A 22952-nucleotide genomic window follows, 5' to 3' on the forward strand; every position below is an offset into this window, starting at 1 on the left:
AAATACAAAAATTTTTTGTATTTTTGTATTTTTTGTGGTGGCGCATGCCTGTAGTCCCAGCTCAGAAGCTGAGGCAGGAGAATCGCTTGATTCCGGGAAGTGGAAGTTGCAGTGAGCCGAGAATGCGCTGAGCGACAGAGCTAGACCAGACTCCCTCTCAAAAAAAGAAAAAAAAAAGACAGCCTTCAGAAAACAGCATTACTCAAAATGCCTTGTGTTTAAATTTTAAAACTTTATTGGCTGACAGAAAACTGCCATACTTTCTTCCCACTACCATCCTGCTATTCCTGAATTTGATTTGCAAAAAGAAGCATAGACCAATAAGGGTCAACAGAATTTAAAGAAGTGGGAAAGATATGTTTACAATTAGAATATAAAACTTCTCTCTCAGTTTAAAAAAATTTTTTTTCTTTTACATATTTTAAAGTACAGCTTTGTTTTCTTTTTAGGAACTGTGGGAAACGCCGATTTATAATGTCTTTGGAAGGATACCCCATTTTGTAATTGTGGTCTTCCAGATTCTTCTTGGTTACAGATGTTGAGATGTATTCCATGGTACTCGCATTTCTGATAAATCCATGTTGTCTGGAAGAGGCTTCCTTTCAGCTTTCTGACATCTTATCAAGAATTAGTAGAGGGGCAAGAATTCTTGCCCTGTTAGTTTCCACAATGCAGCCATTTAACACCATCTCATCCAAAATGATGTGTACTTTATCCAAATTAAACATTATCTAGGGTTATATTAAGGAAATTAGTTTAAAGTTATAAAAATGTTAACATTCAGTAAAAATTTGTGGCTTAACCTGGAGTTTTCCCAGTGTAAATTAGTCTAAGCATGAGGTTTTTTGTACAGAATTTCTGAAATTAAATTTAAAACTGGCATCCATATTAGAAATTGTTACCTTCACATATACATACCTAGTTTCACCTTGGTTAAGCTAACAGGTTAAGTAGGGATAAAAACGAAACAGCTACATTTTTTAACCAAAGGGATAGGGAGTCTACTAAGTGCTAGAGAACACAGCAAGTGTCATGTGGCAAGAGAATGACCTGAACTCAAAAATAATGGTGTCCTCCCAGACAATAATAATAACAGTAACAACCATTTGTTGAATGCTCCTGTTCCAGACATTGTGTTGAGTTTCAGCCCTCTGTAAATCTCTGATGTATGTTGTTACATATTATCCTTAGTTTACCCAGGATCAAACAGGTTCAAAGCATAGTCCAAAGCCACATGGCTAGCAAATGCCAGGCTGGAATTTAAATCCAAAGCTTGGCCTTGACTGCTCTGCTTCCAGGCTCCTCAGGAGCGGCTAGACACCTCCCTCCTCAGCCCCCAAACCTCCACCCCAAAATAAATGCCTTGTTCCTTCAGTTATCTTCTCTGTCAGACAGACTGACGTAAAAATAATTATGAGGAGAAAACGAATGAAGAAGGCAGGGTGTAATAAAAATTTCTGGATTTTGGCCGGGCGCGGTGGCTCAAGCCTGTAATCCCAGCACTTTGGGAGGCCGAGGCGGGCGGATCACAAGGTCAGGAGATCGAGACCACAGTGAAACCCCGTCTCTACTAAAAATACAAAAAAATTAGCCGGGCGCGGTGGCGGGCGCCTGTAGTCCCAGCTACTCAGGAGGCTGAGGCAGGAGAATGGCAGGAACCCGGGAGGCGGAGCTTGCAGTGAGCCGAGATCGCGCCACTGCACTCCAGCCTGGGCAACAGCGTGAGACTCCGTCTCAAAAAAAAAAAATAAAATAAAAAAAATAAAAAAATAAAAATAAAAAAATTTCTGGATTTCAAAACAGTATCTCTTACAAATGGGTAGTTCTAAGAAGTCATTTGAGAATGATGGAGCCACTTTGGCTTACAGGTGTTCTTTTTTTTTTTTTTTTTTTTTTTTTTTTGAGATGGAGTCTTGCTCTGTCGCCCAGGCTGGAGTGCAGTGGCGTGATCTCGGCTCACTGCAAGCTCCGCCTCCCGGGTTTATGCCATTCTCCTGCCTCAGCCTCCCCAGTAGCTGGGACTACAGGCGCCCGCCACCACGCCCGGCTAATTTTTTTGTATTTTTTTTTTTTTAGTAGAGATGGGGTTTCACCGTGTTAGTCAGGATGGTCTCGATCTCCTGACCTTGTGATCCGCCCGTCTCGGCCTCCCAAACTGCTGGGATTACAGGCGTGAGCCACCGTGCCCGGCCGGCTTACAGGTGTTCTTACTGGAAAGTTAGCATGGGGCATCAGGAAAGAAGAAAATATTGTTAGACTATGATGTCTAGCAAACTAGAAAGAACTAAATACTTCCCTCAAGAATCCCTTCAACTGAATACCTAACTTTTCTTTTGTGAAAGAAGGGGAACTGGAATGAGATGATGACAATGAATGTTTCTCAATTCTACACCTTAATATCTGAAGTTCTGTATCTACTTATAAAGAGCAGGATCACGGTCTGTTACAAAAACAAAAACAGTTGACAGATTGTTTCAAACAAACTTCATTCAACAAATAGGTAATTCAATGCGCTAGGGGAGTTCAAAATTAAATCTTTGTAAAGTGAATTGTTCCCACTTGATTTTTTTCAACCAGACCAGATGTTCAAAGTCTACACTGTATTTGCTTAGTGAAGTGCAACTACACAGAATAGGACAAACGGTGAATGACTTTAAAGTTTTTATTAGGCTCTGTGTGAATATCTCATTAAGCCCTGTGCAAATAGTCCTCCAGCAGAATAAACTGTTTTCCAGGGGCCCATGGGAACTGTCCTTAAGTGACCCAGAAAAAAAAAAAAAAAAAAGCATCACTCTGATATACCTATTAATAATGTCTTCCAATTATACAGATGACTGCTTTGTCCCATGGCCAAACTGGGACTGGAATGTTAGGCCCTTGACTCCAACCTGTTCACTAGACCCAGAAGCCAGAACTTAGGTGAGACAAAGTAGGAATGGCAGCCAGGTATATACAGAAAGGCAGAGCTGAGAAGCACAGGTGGCTACGTGAAAAATGGCCTACAGAACCTTCCTGTTGTACTCACTAAGGGCAATGAAAGCCTTAGTGCCTTTGAAAATGTCACCTTCTCCAAGATAACTTCCTTTGAGATACAAGGAAATCTAATTTTAACCCATGAATTGGTTTGGGGATCAAGCTGCTCTGTGGCCTGCCCCATCTCCGGCAAGCAGAGGATCCGCTGTTCAGATGTCGCCTTGAGCAACTGCCCAACTGTTTTGAAATTCAGATCAGAATTTACTGCTAAATCATATAAACCACTGACATCCCCACATTACAAGGACAAGGTCCTCCAGCAAGTCAATTTCCCAACATCCTGGAAACATGAGTTGCTCAGTGAAGTCACTGTATACTGTGGACATGTGACTGCCTGTGTATCTGTGTATCTGACTCAAACTAACAATCATGCAGCTTTCTGGCACTATATGGGGAAACTACAGACCAAATCCACTGTGAGGCAAAGGGCTGAAAGCTGATTTCCCCCTGGAATCATGTGACTCTTTTAAAATAAGAATCCAGCTGTTGTTTACATCTTGATTTGGTTTATGAGCAACTTGTACCCCCTGGTGAGGCCAAGAGTAATGGCATTTCGGCCATATGCCAGGTAAGCAGGGACCAAAAAATACCCTATATGCTAAGCCCATGGAATAAACACACTGCAATGGTGACATTTGAAATAGGAGGAAGTAAGTAGGGCCCAGACTGTTGGTATACTAATGTAGTGAGCTGAGAATGGCTATTGAAAGATGGTCTTACCTTCAGGCTATAATGAACTTGATTGACTCTAAAGATCCTAAGGAAACTTGTTTTCTTTCATGGGCCCCAGAGGTTGAGCTGACATGAACTAGAAACAATCTCCCAAAGAAGGGAGTTACTGAAGTCCATTTTCTCCCAACCTAGAAAGCTAAGAGCCTTTCTGAATTTTCACATAATGTGGATTGGAATTGAACATTGCAGGGCTCATAGAATATTAGTGCCACTTGAAATCAACTTTTTAATTACAGTGATTGAAATGAGGCTGGGTGCAGTGGCTCATGCCTGTAATCCCAGCACTTTGGGAGGCCGAGGCGGATGGATTACCAGAGGTCAGGAGTTCAAGACCAGCCTGGCCAATAAACCCTGTCTCTACTAAAAATACAAAAATTAGCTGGGCATGGTGGCATGCGCCCGTAATCCCAGCTACTCGGGAGGCTCAGGCAGGAGAATCACTTGAACCTGGGAGGAGGAGGTTGCAGTGAGCCGAAATGGGGCCACTGCACTCCAGCCTGGGCAACAGAGTAAGACTCTGTCTCAAAATAAATAAATAAATAAAAATGAAAATAAATAAAGTGATTGAAATGTTTATGGTCCCATCATTGGAATTTTATTTTTTTTTTTAGATGCAGCTTCTCTCTATTGCTCAGGCTAGAGTGGAGTGGCGTGATCTCGGCTCACTGTAACCTCCATCTCCTGGGTTCAAGGGATTCTTGTGCCTCAGGCTCCTGAGTACCTGGGAGTACAGGCATGCGCCACCACACCCAGCTAACTTTTTTGTATTTTTAGTAGAGATGACATTTTGCCACGTTGGCCAGGTTGGTATCTATAACTCCTGAGCTCAAGTGATCTGGTTGCCTCAGCCTCCCAAAGTGCTGGGATTACAGATGTGAGCCACCGCGCCTGGCCCCAACACTGGAATTTTGATCTCTGGATAATAAAACACTTTTCCGTCATGAGTATTTTAACACCACAGTGGCAATCAAATTATCCTTTAATAAGTGAGAAACTGAGCAGCACAGACTCAAATGGAACCTCAAAAGGAATTCCAGGGCAGAGACCAACCTAGAAACTACAATTTCTAACTCTAGGCTTGGGTCTCAGATCCCTTGGTTTCTCATTTTATTTCTTTTTTAAAAACATATTCTACTAAGTGTTCTTTAATAAAATATGTAGGGTGGGAAAACTTGCTTTCTTACTATTCATACTTTAATTTCCCACCAAATTGGATAAGCGGCCAAGGGCCACTGTGTTCACATTTCCCCCAGAAAATACTACCATATCGAAGGCTACCATTATGAAGATTCTGCATAGTCCTGGAGACATTCTTCTTGGAGTACAGTATAGTCTTCTGTTCACTTTTTTTTTTTTGGTGAAGAAAAGGTCTTGCTCTGTTGCCCAGACTGGAGTGCACTGGCACAATCTTGGCTCACTGTAGCCTCGACCTCCTGTGCTCAAGTGATCCTCTCACCTCAGCCTCCCAATTAACTGTGACCGTAGGTGCGCCACCACGCCCATCTAATTTCTTTATTTTTTGGAGGGATGGGGTTTCACTATCTTGCCCAGACTGGTCTTGAACCCCTGTGCTAAAGTGAGGCACTTTGCCTTACTCGGCCTCACAAAGTGCTGGAATTACAAGAGTGAGCCACTGTGCCTGGCCCTGTTCACATTTTGTCTCTTGCTAATTAGGCCACTGAAAGGGACTCTTTTTTTTTTTTTTTTTTTTTTTTTGAGACGGAGTCTTACTCTGTTGCCCAGGCTGGGGAGCAGTGGTACGATCTTGGCTCACAGTAACCTCTGCCTCCCAGGTTCAAGCAATCCTCCCGCCTCAGTCTCCTAAGTAGCTGGGATTATAGGTGTGTGTCACCACGCCCAGCTAATTTTTGTATTTTTAGTAGAAATGAGGTTTCACCATGTTGGCCAGGTGGTCTCGAACTCCTGACCTAAGGTGATCCGCCGGCCTCAGCCTCCCAAAGTGCTGGGACTATAGGCGTGAGCCACCGCGCCTGGCTGTTATCTTTTTTAAAGTCGGTTTTCATTAAAGGCCCACTTGTATTCTGAGAACAACAGGATACCCAGCTGTGGTTTTGCTTAAAGTTTATGTAGGCTTAGTTATGTAGGCTAAAACATAAAGTTTCTGTTTGCTTAAAGTTATGTAGGCTAATGTAAAATTAAATATGAAAGTCAGAGGTGGGTCAATGAGCCTGTTATTATTCTCATTTTTCCCCCTAAATCTCTCTTGCTTCTCATAACTTGCTGTCACTATTCCTGACTAAAATGGAACCCCAAAAAATGGAACAAAAGGAATAGGGTTAAAGCTGAGGGACCTGGTGGTGAGGAATGCTGGTGGATGAATATAGCACCTACAGGGCTCCTTAAAGGAAAGAGGAAAGTAGTCAGGGCTAGTGGGAGCCAGAAAAAACCTGGAGGCAGAACTGTTGGATCTGTAACATTCACATCTCCTTCTGGGGTACTGGCTGACTCCTGGGGACTGTTCCTATCCAAGACTCTCATCACCCACCATCGCCCTGGCTAGAGCTCCCATGCTGGAGAAGGCCCTGTGTCCCTCGTCCCTCAGTGCCTGCCCTTCCCATGGAGGAACGGCTGCACGTGTTCCCTCGGACCCACAGGCCAGTCCTCACTGTCTGGCAACGAGGCTTTCCATTTCATATTTTCAAAAGGAAAAAAGATGTTTCGAAATCTGAACGTGAACTCCACTTTTGGAGAGCATGTTTTCAACAAGACATTCACAGATACTCTCAAATGTTTTCATCCTTTCTGACTCCTCCAACCAAAGGCATTTCTCTAAAACATCTCCCCTTATTCACAAAAAAGCTTCGACAACACCAAGGCACCATGGTGACAGGCATTTTATAAATGTTTTGTTAGAGACTAAATTGCCACAGTCTACTCCAGATGATTAATTTTTTAAAAATACGTCAAATTTAGGCTGGTTGCAGTGGCTCACATCTGTAATCCCAACACTTTGGGAGGCCAAGGTGGACATATCACTTGAGGTCAGGGGATCGAGTCCAGCCTGGCCAAAATGGAGAAACCCTGTGTCTATTAAAAATACAAAAATTAGCCAGGGATGGTGGCAGGCACCTGTAATTCCAGCTACTCAGGAGGCTGAGGCAGGAGGATCACCTGAACCTGGGAGACGGAGGTTGCAGTGAGTTGAGATTGCACCACTGTACTCCAGCATGGATGACAGAGCAAGGCTCTGTCTCAGAAAAAAAAAGAAAAGAAAAAAAATGTCAAATTTAACCTGCCCAATTTATAATCCTAGAGTCAAGGGCCCTAGAAACCCAGAAACTAGTACCAGCTCTGCCCTAAAGTAGCTCTACAGATTGGGACATGTCACAGAACCTCTTTGGGCCTCAGCCTTTTTACCTAAAAAGTGAGGTTTTACACCAGCCAACGGTGACTCACCCAGCCCTATGGGAGGCCAAGGTGGGAGGATTGCTTGAGCCCAAGAGTTCAAGACCAGCCTAGGCATCATACTGAAATGCTGTTCTTATTAAACAAAATTTTTTAATTAGCCAGCTGGGTGTGGTGGTGTGTGTCTGTATTCCTTGATGTATTTTTTTTTCCTTGATATTTTTGTTTTCCTACTCTGGAGGCTGAGGTGGAAGGATTGCTTGAGCCCAGGAGTTTGAGGATGCAGTGAGCTATGATCACAACACTGCACTCAAGCCTGGGCAACAGAGCAAGACCCTGACTGTAAAAATTTTTTTTACATTAATTTTTAAAAGTGAGGTTTTAACCTGATGATTGTGTAGGTGTCTTCTAGCTCCAAAGTATCTGGCTCCTACGACTCTAAATATAACCTTCAGGGAAAGCGGAGCTATTCTTTTCTGATAATATCAAGCCATTCCTGGCTGGGTGTCGTGGCTCACACCTGTAATCCCAACACTTTGGGATGCCAAGGGGGGCGGATCACCGGAAGTTGGAAGTTGGAGACCAGCCTGGCCAACATGGCAAAACCCTGTCTCTACTAAAAATACAAACTAGCCAGGTGTGGTGGAGCACGCCTGTAGTCCCAGCTACCTAGAAGGCTGAGGCAGGAGAATCACTTGAACCTGGGAGGCAGAGGTTGCAGTGAGCCAAGATGACACCACTGCACTCCAGCCTGGACAAGAGAGTGAGACTCTGTCTCAAAAAAAAAAAAAAAATCAAGCCATTCCTGCAGTCATCACATGCTCCATCATACCTCAGAAGAAATGCTTAAATAATGATTTTATTGGCCAGGCGCGGTGGCTCAAGCCTGTAATCCCACCACTTTGGGAGGCCGAGACGGGCGGATCACAAGGTCAGGAGATCGAGACCATCCTGGCTGACACGGTGAAACCCCATCTCTACTAAAAAATAAAAAATAAAAAAAACTAGCCAGGCAAGGTGGCGGGCGCCTGTAGTCCCAGCTACTGGGGAGGCTGAGGCAGGAGAATGGCATGAACCCGGGAGGCGGAGCTTGCAGTGAGCCGAGATCGCGCCACTGCACTCCAGTTCATTTAGAAGCTGCCGCTTCAGTGTTGGATGCTTCCCTGAAGAATTTGTTTGTTCTTCTGGCTGGTATTCCTATAGCCTCAGTTTGAACAAGTATTTTTGCAATTCCGCATTAAATCAGGCTGACATTATCTCCTACTTGGAGAAGCCCTATTCTGGTTTCCGGATCTCTAAAAGTATTTCAGATTTTAGGAAGCTGATGGAACTAGAGGTAGATGCCCCACAGTGGGCCTGATGGAGGCCTGCCTGCAAACCATGGTGGTGCTGATCTCTGCTGCCTGCACACCATCATTCTTCCAGGAAGCACCATGACAGATGCTAGCGGAGTCACAGAGAGGGCACACAGCACTGAGGCCCTTCCTATGCCCCGCCCTCAACTGCAATAAAAGGAGCGTGAATCAGGGTTCTTTCACACAACCCACCAGAGCTTTACGGCTCTAGAATCAACTGCTCAGGCTTTGAGATTTTAAGAGTTTATAAAATACAAACAGGAATGTTGTAAAGATGTTTTTGTTTTTATTTTTAAAGACAAGGTCTTGCTCTGTTGCCAGATTGGAGTGCAGTGGCACAATCATGGCTCACTGCAGCCTCAGTCTCCCAGGCTCAAGCGATCCTCCCACCTCAGCCTCCCTAGTAGTTGGGACTACAGGCACACACGACCAATGCTTGGCCTTTTAAATTTTTTGTAGAGACTGGGTCTCCCTATGTTGCCTAGGCTGGTCTCAAACTCCTGGCCTCAAGCAATCCTCCTGCTTCAGCCCTCCAAAGTGCTGGGATTACTGGCATGAGCCACGGTGCCAGGCCTGAAGGTGTTTTTAAATCAAGAAAACATTCTGGATTCTAGCGTATGTTTGTGGGACCTGGATGCTAGCCTCTATCTGTGCCTCACAAGAGTATAAAGCAGAGACCCCAGCCTGCTCTCGCTTGTCTCCCCAGGCACGTAGGTGGGACATCCCCACTACCAGCCCAGCCTTCCTATCATTCCTGCCCCTAGTCTTGGGGTGAAGGTTGAGGAGGGGCTTGCAGAGGCCGTGGTGGCAGGCTCTGGGATATCTAGGGACCTTATAAATTCTAGGAAGTCAGAGGATGGTCAAGCAGTGGACAGGGAGGGCTGGTGGCCAACTGCCCCATGATGGGGAAGGGGTGCTGGCGAAGCAGAGACAGAGTGGGCCCTCTAGAGCACAGGGCCCGAGGAGCCCCTGACTGTCCAGGCCTGAAGGCTGTACTGCTGCATTCCATTCTAGCCAAAATAAACTAAGTCTTTAGGCCTCTTTAAAGGCACCAAATACTGAAAAGGCTGTGGAGGTTTTCTGTACCTTCACGCGCAGAGCAGGTGTGCACCGATTTGAAGAGTAGTTGGTGTGTATCCCATACTGTGCTGTTCATCGGTGCCATCCCCTGGCTATTCAGTAGATGGGGGTGGTGGAGGCAGCTCCTTTGAATTATGAACTGTCTGGAGAAAAGCAAGCCTGCTGGGGCTCCAGGGCTGAGCATATTTTGTGAAGTTCATCAATTGGTTCCTAAAAAAACCACCTTAATTCATAAAATTGAAGTCTTTTTTTTTTTTTTTTTTTTTTTTTTTTTTGAGACGGAGTCTGGCTCTGTCGCCCAGGCTGGAGTGCAGTGGCCGGATCTCAGCTCATTGCAAGCTCCGCCTCCCGGGTTTACGCCATTCTCCTGCCTCAGCCTCCCGAGTAGCTGGGACTACAGGCGCCCGCCACCTCGCCCGGCTAGTTTTTTTGTATTTTTTAGTAGAGACGGGGTTTCACCGTGTTAGCCAGGATGGTCTCGAACTCCTGACCTCGTGATCCGCCCATCTCGGCCTCCCAAAGTGCTGGGATTACAGGCTTGAGCCACTGCGCCCGGCCGAAATTTGAAGTCTTAAATAAATCTACCAAGGCATGTGATGGGGCAAACTCTCCCTATAGAAACAGGCTTCACGAATCTTCAGGCCTCACTGCAGCCGGGTGGGTGAAGTGGAACTGAAGAGTGCACAGGAGTGTATTCATAGCACGTGAATGATTTAGGTCACTGACGGGCTTGGTCCCGAGGGGGCAGCCCGCCCCACCTGACACCACTGCACCAGAGGGTTTCCACTAACTGGAAGACTTTCAGCAAGCCGGAGTTGCTGTCCTGATTTCTTATGCTTAGGTCATTTCTTTTTAAAATCCAATCTGTCTTGCTCTGTGATGTCAGCCTTACTAGAAGTAGAACAAGTCCATACTAGGGAGAAGTGTAAATGGTGCACTGTATTTCTCTAAGTCTAACTGTACAGGTTCTCGGAAACTTCCCTAGCCTTAAAAAATTAGGGGGAAAAGTCTCTGGAGAAAAAGACGGGGCTTCCTGGGAATTTATGAGGTTTTGACTTCCTTCTCCTGTGCCAAAACCAAGCTTTAACTCACATCTGTCCCATGTGGGCTGACAAGGAGGGCTTTCTTAAGCCTGAGCAAATACAAACAAGATTATGTACCGTTAGCAGTCGAAGGACCAAATCTAGGTAGCCATTATAGCAGTTTGCTTGTTTTTAACCTTTTAAGGCCTAAGGGAGCTTTCCTGGCAGAGTGGATATAAGCACTGCTGGCTGCTCCAGGAGGTGCCTGGCTACATGCTACCACACAGTGATGCAGAATGCCTACACCCTCCCCAGATGGAGCAGGAACCGCAGCCGAGCCTTGATAAGGTCCCCTTGTCTTTCTGCTGTGTAACCAGTCTGCAGAGGTCCTCCTTGGACATGTGATGGTTAAAAAGGACTACGTATGAAGCAGAGAAGAGTCATGGGTTTTTAATTAGATATTTTTCAGATGGCTAAGGGTGGTAATCTTTTAAGAACGTCAACACTTTGGGAGGCCAAGGCAGGAGGCTTGCTCCAGCCCAGAAGTTTGAGACCAGCCTGTGCAACAGAGTGAGACCCCATCTCCACAAAAAAATAAAAATTAAAAAAATTAGCCAGGCATGGTGTTGGGTACCCATAGTCCCAGCTACTTGGGAGGCTCAGGTGGGAGGATCACTTGAGCCCAGGAGATCCAGGGTGTAGTGAGCCATGATCACACCTCTGCACTCCAGCCTGGGTGACCGAGCAAGAGCCTATCTCAAAAAAAAAAAAGTGTCAACAGAAAAGAGGGGGCGCATGCCCTTCTCTGCTGCCTGCTCCACTTTTAGACCACTGGAAGTACAAGTGAGATCAAATCTGGAGCAAAGACGTAAACTTCCAGGTCTAGAGAGACTTAGTTCCCTTCTCTAAATGATGTAAAATTCCTAATTTGCCAGATGGATATGCCTAAGTAATTCCTAAGGACAGTAAATATATATAACTTGGTTAGAGGGGAAGAGAGGGTGAAAATGAAACCAGGTAAAATGAAGGGAAAATTGTATATCTTGGCGTAAAATTGTAATTCAAACAAGAATGCTGGAGCTCATCACATAGACCTATACTACACACCAGAAGGCTACAAAGACAAGTATTCCCATCTTTATTTCTAGTAAACATCTAGTAAATATCCAACACATCAACACGACTCATCCAACTAGAACACATATCCCTTCACCTCTGAGTCACGTTAACTCTCTCAATATCTAGTCTTGTAAAACTCTCTTCCTGTTTCAGATGTAAGGTAACTCAGCTCAGTTACCTAAAGTCATGGCAACATCAACTATTAAGGCTGAGCAGGTGTTAAAGCTCTTCCAGTCTTCATTCTCTCATTTTAAGACGAGGGGGTTATGTGCCTTGTCCAATACACACAGCTAGTCAGTGGCAACACCAAAAGTGCAAACTGAGTTCTCTACTCCCAGTGAAGTGTCTTTTAGCCCTTGCTATCTTCCTGATGACTGTCTAAATCAAAAAGCTTTTTGTCTACTTGTACTTTGTTCAAGTAGGAAGAGATTTATTTTGAATTGCTTTGGATGGCTTAATTCAGATAGAATATTACATGTTGAATAAAAACAAACTGTAATATACAGACCATGCTGAATGAAAATACACCATAATATACAACATGGTCTGTATATCACGGCACTTTTTATTCAGCATGCTAAAACCTACGAAGGGATCTATAATCTCTTCTAGGTCACAGTGATCATAGATTTGGGTCACTCACCACTAGAGGGCACTCAGATTTTCCCAGTTAGTTCACAGAGGCTTCCAATTACAGTGTACAAAACGAATTTTATCAACACGGCGACATTTCCTATCAGTAATAACAAGTAAACAGCCATTTCCCCAGAAATATTAAGTGGATGCAAACATACTGGTTCTGGGCATTTATATAAGTGTATCTCTAAGTTTATAAATTAGGCTGGGCACGGTGGCTCACACCTGTAATCCTAGCACTTTGGGAGGCTGAGGTGGGTGGATCATCTGAGGTCAGGAGTTCAAAACCAACCTGGCCAACATGGTGAAACCCCATCTCTATTAAAAAAAAAAAAAAAAATTACCTGGGCATGATAGCGGGTGCCTGTAATCCCAGCTACTCAGGAGGCTGAGGCAGGAGAATCGCTTGAACCCAGAAGGCCGAAGGCTGCAGTGAGCCACAATCACGCCGCTGCACTCCAGTCTGGGTGACAGAGCGAGACTCTGTCTCCAAAAAACAAACAAACAAACAAAATATATAAATTAGACACCTACACACACACACACACACACACACACACTCTGTCTTAAAAAAAACTTTTTTTGGCTGGGTGAGGTGGCTCACACCTGTAATCCCAGGACTTGGGGAGGCCGAGGCAGGTGGATCACCTGAGGTTGGGAGTTTGAGACCAGTCTGACCAACATGGAGAAATCCTGTCTCTACTAAAAATACAAAATTAGCCAGGCATGGTGGCGCATGCCTGTAATCCCAGCTACTCGGGAGGCTGAGGCAGGATAATGGCTTGAACCTGGGAGGCAGAGGTTGCGGCGAGCCGAGATCGCACCACTATATTCCAGCCTGGGCAACAAGAGCGAGACTTCGTCTCAAAAAACATTTGCCATATATATATGGTCGGGCACAGTGGCTCATATATATATTATATATATATTTCATATATATATGATATATGATATCATATGATAATCCCAGCACTTTGGGAGGCCGAGGTGGGTGGATCACCTAGGGTCAGGAGTTCAAGACCAGCATGGCCAACATGGTGAAACCCCGTGTCTACTAAAAATACAAATATCTCATTTATATATGATATATATATGAGAAATATATATATACACACATATGATACATATCAGACACTATGCCCAGAACCAGTAGTTTTGCATCCACTTAATATTTCTGGCAAAATGTGGAAAAATGGCTGTGTGTTTGTGCACGTACTCACACATACACACACATACAAATAAGTGTATGTATATATACACATAAACATATTGTTATAATTTGTATATAGTTGTTATATTCTAATATATATAAATATTTATATATAACATTTGTTATAGTTAATTTACTATTTTAGATTGAAACTTGATGTGTTCTTCAAGGACTCAAGTGGTAGGTAGATTTTTGAAGTAAAAAATAAACTTGAAAATTAGCTGGCCTCCCAAACACTGGCACAAAGCCTAAGGGCTCCTGCCAAAATCTGGGGGCCTGCAGTACTCTAAGCAAATCATGCTTGTTTTGAGGGTACTTGGATATTGTGATTTAAAAGAGACAGAAGAAAACGAGAAAAGGAGAACTTTCTCTGCTATCAAGGAAATGAATACATTTGATAGCAATGATTACAAGCCAGGCAATTTCTTTAACCTTCCGGTTTATCAACACTGAAGGCCTTATCTGGTCACGTAGGGCATTTCTAGATATTTATACCTGGAACCCTGGAAATCCAGTTTCTGTAGGAGGACTAAACACTTTTTTGGCTGTGATATTTAAATTTTGAAAATGCCTATTCCATATGCTTAAAGGAAATTAAATTAACAAATAGTAGCTATTAACTACTATGATAGCGCTGTCCTGCCTGAAAAAAAATAAAAAAATCTTAAGAGTCATCTTGCCAAGTACAGTGGTTCACGCCTGTAATCCCAGCACTTTGGGAGGCCAAGGTGGGTGGATCACCTGAGGTCAGGAGTTGGAGACCAGCCTGGCCAACATGGTGAAACCCCGTCCGTGTCTACTAAAAATACAAAAATTAGCTGGGCGTGGTGGTGGGCGCCTGTAATGCCTCAGGAGGCTAAGGCAGGAGAATCACTTGAACCCAAGAGGCAAAGGTTGAAGTGAGGTGGAAGTTGCAGTGGGCAGAGATTGCGCCATTGCACTCCAGCCTGGGGAAGAAGAGCGAAACTCCATCTCAAAAAGAAAAAACAAAGAATTGTCTTGTTGAAGAAGGGGGACGAGGTGGGGGAGCAGTTCTGCAGAACACCCACACCTCCGGCTGTCTTGTCATGGCTGTTGGTGATGAACACTCTGGACTGCTGAATAGTTTTCCTGCTCCGTGGCACTTACCTGATAAGGACTAGAGTGCGCTTGCCAAGTACCGTGGAAAACAGTATTGAAAAAGGATACGTCTAATTCACTCTGGAAGAGAGAAAAAGAGTGCAACGGTGAGAACAAAGACATTGGGACCCTTTGCTCTTAGCAGAGTCAGACTAAAGAGGCTTCTGCATCCATAGCAGTGGCCTCTCCTACCTGCTTCTGGGCTTGGAGGCCACAACAGTCTGACTCTGCCAAGGCCCTGAGTTTGGGACTGTAATTTTTTTAAAAATAGGCTGTAGTTCAAAGGAATTTTACAGGCCAGTACCATTCATCTTTAGAAAGCAGAGGGAAAAAGAAACTAACTCAACCTTTACAGATGTAGGTAATTTGATGTTTGTATCAGAGATGTAACAATGTGCCACACCTTTGAATCCACTAATGTTACTTCTAGGAGTTTATCCCAAGGAAAAAATTAGACAATGGCACAATGATATATGACAGGATATTCAGGGTAATGGTGCTTGTAATAGCAAATTATTGATAATAACCTAAATATCTATCAAGGAGGGGAACTAAGTAAACCGTAGCATATCCACAAATGACAATGTAGAAATATAAGCACTCACATATTGTTATAAAAAGTTACAAAATGCATACATAGTATTATCCTATGTATGCATGTATACAGATCAAGATATATATGGTTATATAGCTACAGACAGACATAGAAAGTCTAAAAGGAAATGTACCTAACAGCAGTTATCAGTAACTGATGGGCTTACTGATGATCTTCTTCTCACTGAAAAAAATCTATTTTATTTATTTATTTCGAGAAAGTCTTTATTTATTTATTTTGAGTCAGTGTGTCACCCAGGCTGGAGTGCAGTGGCATGATCTTGGTTCATTGCAACTTCCGCTTCCTGGGTTCAAGTGATCCTCCCACCTCTGCCTCCCAAGTAGCTGGGACTAGAGGTGTGCGCCACCACACCTGGCTAATTTTTGTATTTTTTTGTAGAGACGGGGTTTTGCCATGTTGCCCAGGCTGGCCTTGAACTCCTGAGCTCAAGCGATCCACCTGCCTCAGTCTCCCAAAGTGCTGGGATTATAGGTGTGAGCCATCACGCCTGGCCAAAAAATACATTACTTTTTAAAGAGCAAGTTTTAGGTTCAGAGCAAAACTGAGGGGGAGGTACACAGACATCCCATCCCCCGTGTCCCTCCGAATGTGCAGCCTCCTCCTATGATCAGCATTCCCCACCACAGTGGTACATTTGTTAAAACTGACAAACCTACACCATTCTCACCCAAAGTCCACAGTTTACATTAGGGTTCACTCTGGTGGTGTACGTTCTATGGGGTTAGACAAATGTATAATTACATGTATTCGCTTTCCTCTTTCTCTTTGCTTATATGTTTTAAAATTTTTTAAATAAAATAAAATAGATATTTATATAGTGAAAAAAGTATGGAGGAAGAAAAAAGTAAAGAGAATTAAGTTCAAATATGAAAGGACTTAAGGTTTGTCAAATGCAGCACTGAAAATTCCCTGATATCACTTCTTCAACAGCAACCACCCTCACCTCTGGCCAAGTCGCGTCCTTTGAAGCTAACTGGGTTGGCTTTTTGTTTTAGAAATGTGATGCTGAGATGCTTCTCTCAGCCCCAGACAGCATGAGACTGATCTCCAAATTTAAGATTTGGAAATTCTCAAAGATTAAAAATAGCCACAGAAAGAATGTTTAAAATTCACAAACCTAAAAATAAATCTTACATGACAAGGCTGTCTCTGTGAGGGGGACAGATCCCGTTTTCTTTCCCATAGTGCTCTTTTCCCTCTTCCTCTTCTTCTTTTTGCTATGGTTTGATCCTAAGCCAAGTCGTCCCTTAGTATCTACCGTCCAAGTCCTGCAGAATCACCTAACTGAAATTAAATTCTAATCTTTACTTTTGTGGTTTATGTGGTCACTGACTCTCCCTAAAATTGTACCTATAATTCCGTAATATGCTATTTATTCTTAGTTACTGAATATAATAATAATAATTTTAAAAACTTTAGCAATGATAGTACTTGTACCCACTTTTTATTCTCCTAGGCTTAGAACATTATTATTTTGGGAAATTATATTCTTCTTGGTGGGTGTCACCTTGAAATGGCTAATCATAGTCAGCTCTGATCATAGACCCTGACTTGCAACTAGTCCATCTAAACAAGAAAGTGGTCATCACAAGGTAAAGAGAAGCTAGAGCTATGCTGTCCAATATGGTAAACACCAGCCTCATGTGGAGATTTAAATTAAGTAAAATTAAAACTTCATTTCCTCAGTTATACTAACTGCATTGCAAGTGCTCAAGAGCCACATCTGGCTAATGCCTACTGTATTGGATGGCACAGGTACAGAACATTCCTATCTCTGCAGAAAGTTTTACTGAATAGTGCTGGTCTATGTCTTGCCAAGCAATCAACACAGAGATAGATTTTAAAGCCAGTCTCCATGTCCTCTGTCCTCTAAGGCCAGTCTCTGGAATGACCACATCTTGGTCTCTTTCGGCTTTGGAAGGCACCAGCCCCTTCCTGGCCAGAGGCATCACCACATCACAGACCACTAGGCATGTTCCCAACACCAACTCTTAAATCAAGAAAAGGCTGACAGCGGCCAGGCGCGGTGGCTTACGCCTGTAATCCCAGCACTTTAGGAGGCCGAGGCAGGCGGATCAAGAGGTAAGGAAATCAAGACCATCCTGGCCAACATGGTGAAACCCCGACTCTACTAAAAATACAAAAATTAGCTGGGTGTGGTGGCATGTGCCTGTAATCCCAGCTACTCGGGAGGCTGAGGCGGGAGAGTTGCTTGAACCAGGCAGTGGGAGGTTGCAGTGAGCCAAGATTGACAGAGCGAAACTCCATCTCAAAAAAAAAAGAAAAGAAAAAAACCAAAAACGCTGACAGCAAGCCTCATGCACTAAGGCAGTGATTACCAAAATTAAGCATATATCAGAATCACCTGGAAGCCTTCTTAAACCAGATTTCTGGGCCTCAACCTAGAGCTTCAGATGCAATGGTCTGGGGTAGGGCCCAGAATTTGAATTTCTAACAAGTTCACAACTTATGCTAATGGTCCAGGAATCAGACTTTGAGAACGGTTGCACTAAGACGATGAAGACAGGCTAGCTGACTGTCCCATGAAGAAGGAGTTTGCCAAACCTCACTTCTGGCATTAGGAGGTGGGCTGAAGACATAACTTCCTAATCTACGTTTTGCCCTTTCTGGGTTTTAGTGCACACAGTATTACTAATTAGGGAGCACATTCTGCTCACTGCCTCAGGAAGAAGCTTGGAAACAATTCCTTAATTGTTTTTATTTAAATACGAAATTAAATGAAACAACTTTAAAAAATAAGCTTGCGCTAGCCGGGTGTGGTGGCTCACGCCTGTAATCCCAGCACTTTGGGAGGCTGAGGTGGGTGGATCACCCGAGGTTGGCAGTTTGAGACCAGCCTGACCAACATGGAAAAAGGAGAAACCTTGTCTCTACTAATAATACAAAAATTAGCCAGGTGTGGTGGCACATGCCTGTAATCCCAGCTACTTGGGAGGCTGAGGCATGAGAATTGCTTAAACTTGGGAAGCGGAGGTTGTGGTGAGCCAAGATCACGCTATTGCACTCCAACCTGGGCAACAAGAGCAAAACTCCATCTCAAAAAAAAAAAAAAAAAAAGCTTGTACCACTGCTACTTCTCAAGAATATCTAACTAAAGCTCAGGAAGGCCTACGGCAGCAAAGTAAAACACCTTTGCTGATTCTTTTTTAAAAGACTGGTGAGTTTCAAACTTACTATAAAGCTACAGAAATCGAGAGTGTGCTACTGATGTAAGCTAGACATAGAGATCAATGGAACAAAAGTGAGAGGCCAGAAATAAACACTTGCATTTATGGCCAATTGATTTACTGATAAGGGTGCCAAGACAATTCATTGGGGGAAAGAAACAGTCTTTTGAACAAATGATGTTGGAATAATTGAATCTTTACATATGAATGGGAGAAAATATTTTCAAATCATGTATCTGATAAGGGACTTGTATTCAGAATATATAAAGAACTCCTGCAACTCAACAATAAGATAACAAATAATGCAATTTAAAAATGGGCAAAGGATTTGAGCAGACATTTCTCCCAAGAAGATAGACAAATGGCTAATACACATATAAAAAGATGCTCAACATCCTTATCCATTAGTGAAACACAAATGACACCTACAATTCATTGGCCTCTGTACCACTTTACATCTACCGGGATGGCTATCATATAAAAGACAGATAATAACAAGTTTTGGTGAGGATGTGGAGAAACTGAAACCCTCATGTACTCCTGATGGGACTTTGAATCACACCAACACTTTGGAAAACAGTTTGGCAGTTCATCAAAATGCTAAACATGGGGTTACCACATCGCACTCCTAGGTAGTCCAAGAGAACCGAAAGCATGGTTCTATGCAAAAATGTGTCCACGAATGTTCATATAAGCATTATTTACAATAGCCAAAAACTGGAAATAACTCAAATGTCTACCAACTGATGAATGGATAAAAAAAATTTGGTATATCCATCCATACAATGGAATATCATCTGGCAAGAAAAAGGAAAGAAGTATTGATATATGCTACAACATGGATGGCTCTTGAAAACACTACACTCAATGCAAGAAGCCAGTCACACCAAAATCACATGTTGTACAATTATATTTATATGAAATATCTAGAACAGACAAATCTATAGAGACAGAAAGTAGATTAGGTATATATCCAAAAGAAAGGAAATCAATGCATTGAAGAGATGTCTGCAGTCCAATGTTTATTGCAGCACTGTTCACAATAGCCAAAATATGGAATCAACCAAAGCACCCATCAATGAATGAATGGATAAAGAAAATATGGTATATATACATAATGGAATACTATTCAGCCATAAAAAAGAATAAAACCCTATCATTTGCAGAAACACATATGGAACTGAAGGTCATTATGTTAAGTGAAATAAGCCAGGCACAGAAAGACAAATATCACATGTTCTCATTCATGTGGGAAGTAAAAAAGTACATATCATGAAGATAGACAGTAAATTGGTGGTTACCAAAAGCTGGGAAAGGAAGAGGAAAGAGGAAATGAAGAGAGGTAGATTAATGGGTGCAAATACGCAATTAGATAGAAGAAATAAGACCTGGCCGGGCGCGGTGGCTCAAGCCTGTAATCCCAGCACTTTGGGAGGCCGAGACGGGAGAATCACGAGGTCAGGAGTTCGAGACCATCCTGGCTAACCCGGTGAAACCCCTTCTCTACTAAAAAATACAAAAAACTAGTCGGGCGAGGTGGCAGGCGCCTGTAGTCCCAGCTACTAGGGAGGCTGAGGCAGGAGAATGGCTTAAACCCGGGAGGCGGAGCTTGCAGTGAGCTGAGATCTGGCCACTGCACTCCAGCCTGGGCAACAGAGCGAGACTCCGTCTCCAAAAAAAAAAAAAAAGAAAGAAATAAGACCTAGTGTTTGATAAATCAGTAGGGTGACTATGGTTAACAATAATCTATTGTATATTTCAAAAGAGCTAAAAGAATAATTCGAATGTTCCTAACATAAAGAAAATATAAATATTTAAGGTGATGGAGATCCTAATTACTCTGATTTGGTTTTTATACATTATATGAATGAATCAAATTATCACAAGTATCATGAAAATATCTACATCTCTTATGTATCAATATAAAAAATAAAAATAAAAAACTTACCAAGAAAAAAAGATAGTTACCTGGTGTGGGTGGAGGGGGATAATGAGGGGAAATGCTAATGGGTATGTTTCCTTGTCAAGAGATGAAATTTCCTAAAATCCTCCCACCTCATCCTCCTGAGTATCTGTCCCTACAGGTGCTTGCCACTACACCCAGTTTAATTATATACTTTTGTTTATTTATTTATTTTGAGACGGAGTCTCCCTCCCGGGTTCACGTCATTCTCCTGCCTCAGCCTCCCGAGTAGCTAGGACTATACGCGTTGGCCACCACGCCCGGCTACTTTTTGTATTTTAGTAGAGAGGGGGTTACACCATGTTAGCCAGGATTGTCTCCATCTCCTGACCTCGTGATCCACCCGCCTCAGCCTCCCAAAGTGCTGGGATTACAGGCGTGAGCCACACGCCCGGCCAATTATACACTTTAAATGGGTGAACTGTATTATACATAAAATATATTTCAATATAGCTATTAAAATGGCTTCAAAAAGATTTTTGGAAAGGAGCTCACATATTCCTTAAGGAGAACTGACTTTTGACCCTCAAAACAAGGGTTTGGATGGGAATGATTCTTGAAGTGAAAAGTATCCTGGTGTCTTAGGAAAGAAGGCAGCCGGGGCCAGGCGCGGTGGCTCACGCCTGTAATCCCAGCACTTTGGGAGGCGGAGGCGGGCGGATCACTTGAGGTCGGGAGTTTGAGACCCACCTGACCAACACGGAGAAACCCCGGGTCTACTAAAAATACAAAATTAGCTGGGCGTGGTGGCGCATGCCTATAATCCCAGCTACTCGGGAGGCCGAGGCGGGAGAATCACTTGAACCCAGGAGGTGGAGGTTGCGGTGAGCCGAGATCGCGCCACTGCACTCCAGCCTGGGCAACAAGAGCGAAACTCTGTCCTTCATCTCAAAAAAAAAAAAAAAAAAAAAAGAAGAAAAAGAAAAAAAAAAGAAAAGAAAGCAGAGGAAGAAGAAAAGAGGGGGCAAGTCAGATCACAAAAGCTCATAATTGGGTGAAAACAAATAAGAGGGTTTTTTTGTTTTGTTTTGTTTTTTGTTTTTTTTTTGGGATGAGTCTCGCTCTGTCGCTCAGGCTGGAGTGCGGTGGCGTGATCTCGGCTCACTGCAAGCTCCGGCTCCCGGGTTCACGCCATTCTCCTGCCTCAGCCTCCCGAGTAGCTGGGACTACAGGCGCCCCCCACCTCGCCCGGCTAGTTTTTTGTATTTTCAGTAGAGACGGGGTTTCACTGTGTTAGTCAGGATGGTCTCGATCTCCTGACCTCAGATCCGCCCGCCTCACCTCCCAAAGTGCTGGGATTACAGGCGTGAGCCACCGCGCCGGCTGTAAGAGGGTTTTTTTTTTTTTTTTTTTTTTTTTTTTTTCCAGTTCTTTATAAAGATCTCAGGCATATATAGGCTTGTAATACTTTGGATAAACCAGCAGGAAAGATAAAATTTGGCATCACTTAAGTTTTAATTTTTACTTATTAAAACTCTGTATTAACACATGTTCTTTTTTTTTTTTTTTTTTTTTTTTTTTTTTTTTGAGACGGAGTCTCACGCTGTTGCCCAGGCTGGAGTGCAGTGGCGCGATCTCGGCTCACTGCAAGCTCCGTCTCCTGGGTTCAGGCCATTCTCCTGCCTCAGCCTCCTGAGTAGCTGGGACTACAGGCGCCCGCCACCGCACCCGGCTAATTTTTTGTATTTTTAGTGGAGACGGGGTTTCACTGTGGTCTCGATCTCCTGACCTTGTGATCCGCCCGCCTCGGCCTCCCAAAGTGCTGGGATTACAGGCTTGAGCCACCGCGCCCGGCCTAACACATGTTCTTGATATAGGTCCAAAGAGACTCAATTTCTGGGAAACTGGGTTGAGGAAGTAAACCATTTTTTAGCCATTAGACTTACCACTCGGCTGAAATACTCATCTAAAACTTCCACAAAGTTATGAATGAATTCATAAATAGCCATCTCGTTCTAAAATAAAAGAAGAAAGGTAGAATCAATTTTAGTGTGGCCCTCATGCAAATCAGACAGAACATCCCAGTCAGCTTCCAGCTTTTAGTGAACTGATAATGTGAGGAAAGTAGCCTCCCACTGACAAATACTTGGAACAGTTCTGTATTCACTTGTTTAAAAGATGCTTATCAATAGGGGAAATGTAGATAAACCTTAACCTCTAGGATTTTTTTTTTTGGCCAGGTTTGGTGGTTCGTATCTGTAATCCTAGCAAGTTGGGAGGCCAAGGTGAGAGGATGGCTTGGGGCCAGGAGTTCAAGACCAGCCTAGGCAACATAGTGAGACTCCGTCTCCACAAAAAATTTAAAAAACTAGCCAGGTGTGGTGTTGCATGCCTGTAGTCTCAGCTACTCATGAGGCTGAGGCAGGAGGATGGCTTGACCCCAGGAGTTCAAGGCTGCAGTAAGCTATGATGGCACCACTGTACTCCAGCCTGGGAAACAGAGCGAGGTCCTGTCTTAAAAAACAAAAAGGTCATGCGTGGTGGCTCACACCTGTAATCCCCACCACTTTGGG

The 22952-nt window shown here is 43.5% G+C and overlaps 1 protein-coding gene across 2 annotated transcripts in view; it reads right to left on the reverse strand.

The window, feature by feature from the left end:
- Positions 1-387: 387 nt before the first annotated feature.
- AP4S1 (adaptor related protein complex 4 subunit sigma 1) overlaps positions 388-22952 on the reverse strand; it is a 75449-nt gene continuing 52884 nt past the window's right edge. Inside the window, exons 4-6 of one of the 2 annotated variants that reach the window (XM_050797848.1) lie at positions 22326-22394; positions 14742-14753; positions 388-731 (exon numbers count right to left, since the gene is read on the reverse strand). In XM_050797848.1, the coding sequence (XP_050653805.1) occupies positions 603-731; positions 14742-14753; positions 22326-22394 (210 nt within the window). In that variant the 3' untranslated portion in view covers positions 388-602. Of the gene's footprint in view, positions 732-14681; positions 14754-22325; positions 22395-22952 lie in introns of both variants that reach the window. The other variant, XM_050797847.1, reaches the window with a different exon arrangement.

Source organism: Macaca thibetana, chromosome 7 (genome assembly GCF_024542745.1).
Source record: "Macaca thibetana thibetana isolate TM-01 chromosome 7, ASM2454274v1, whole genome shotgun sequence".
NCBI lineage: Eukaryota > Metazoa > Chordata > Mammalia > Primates > Cercopithecidae > Macaca > Macaca thibetana.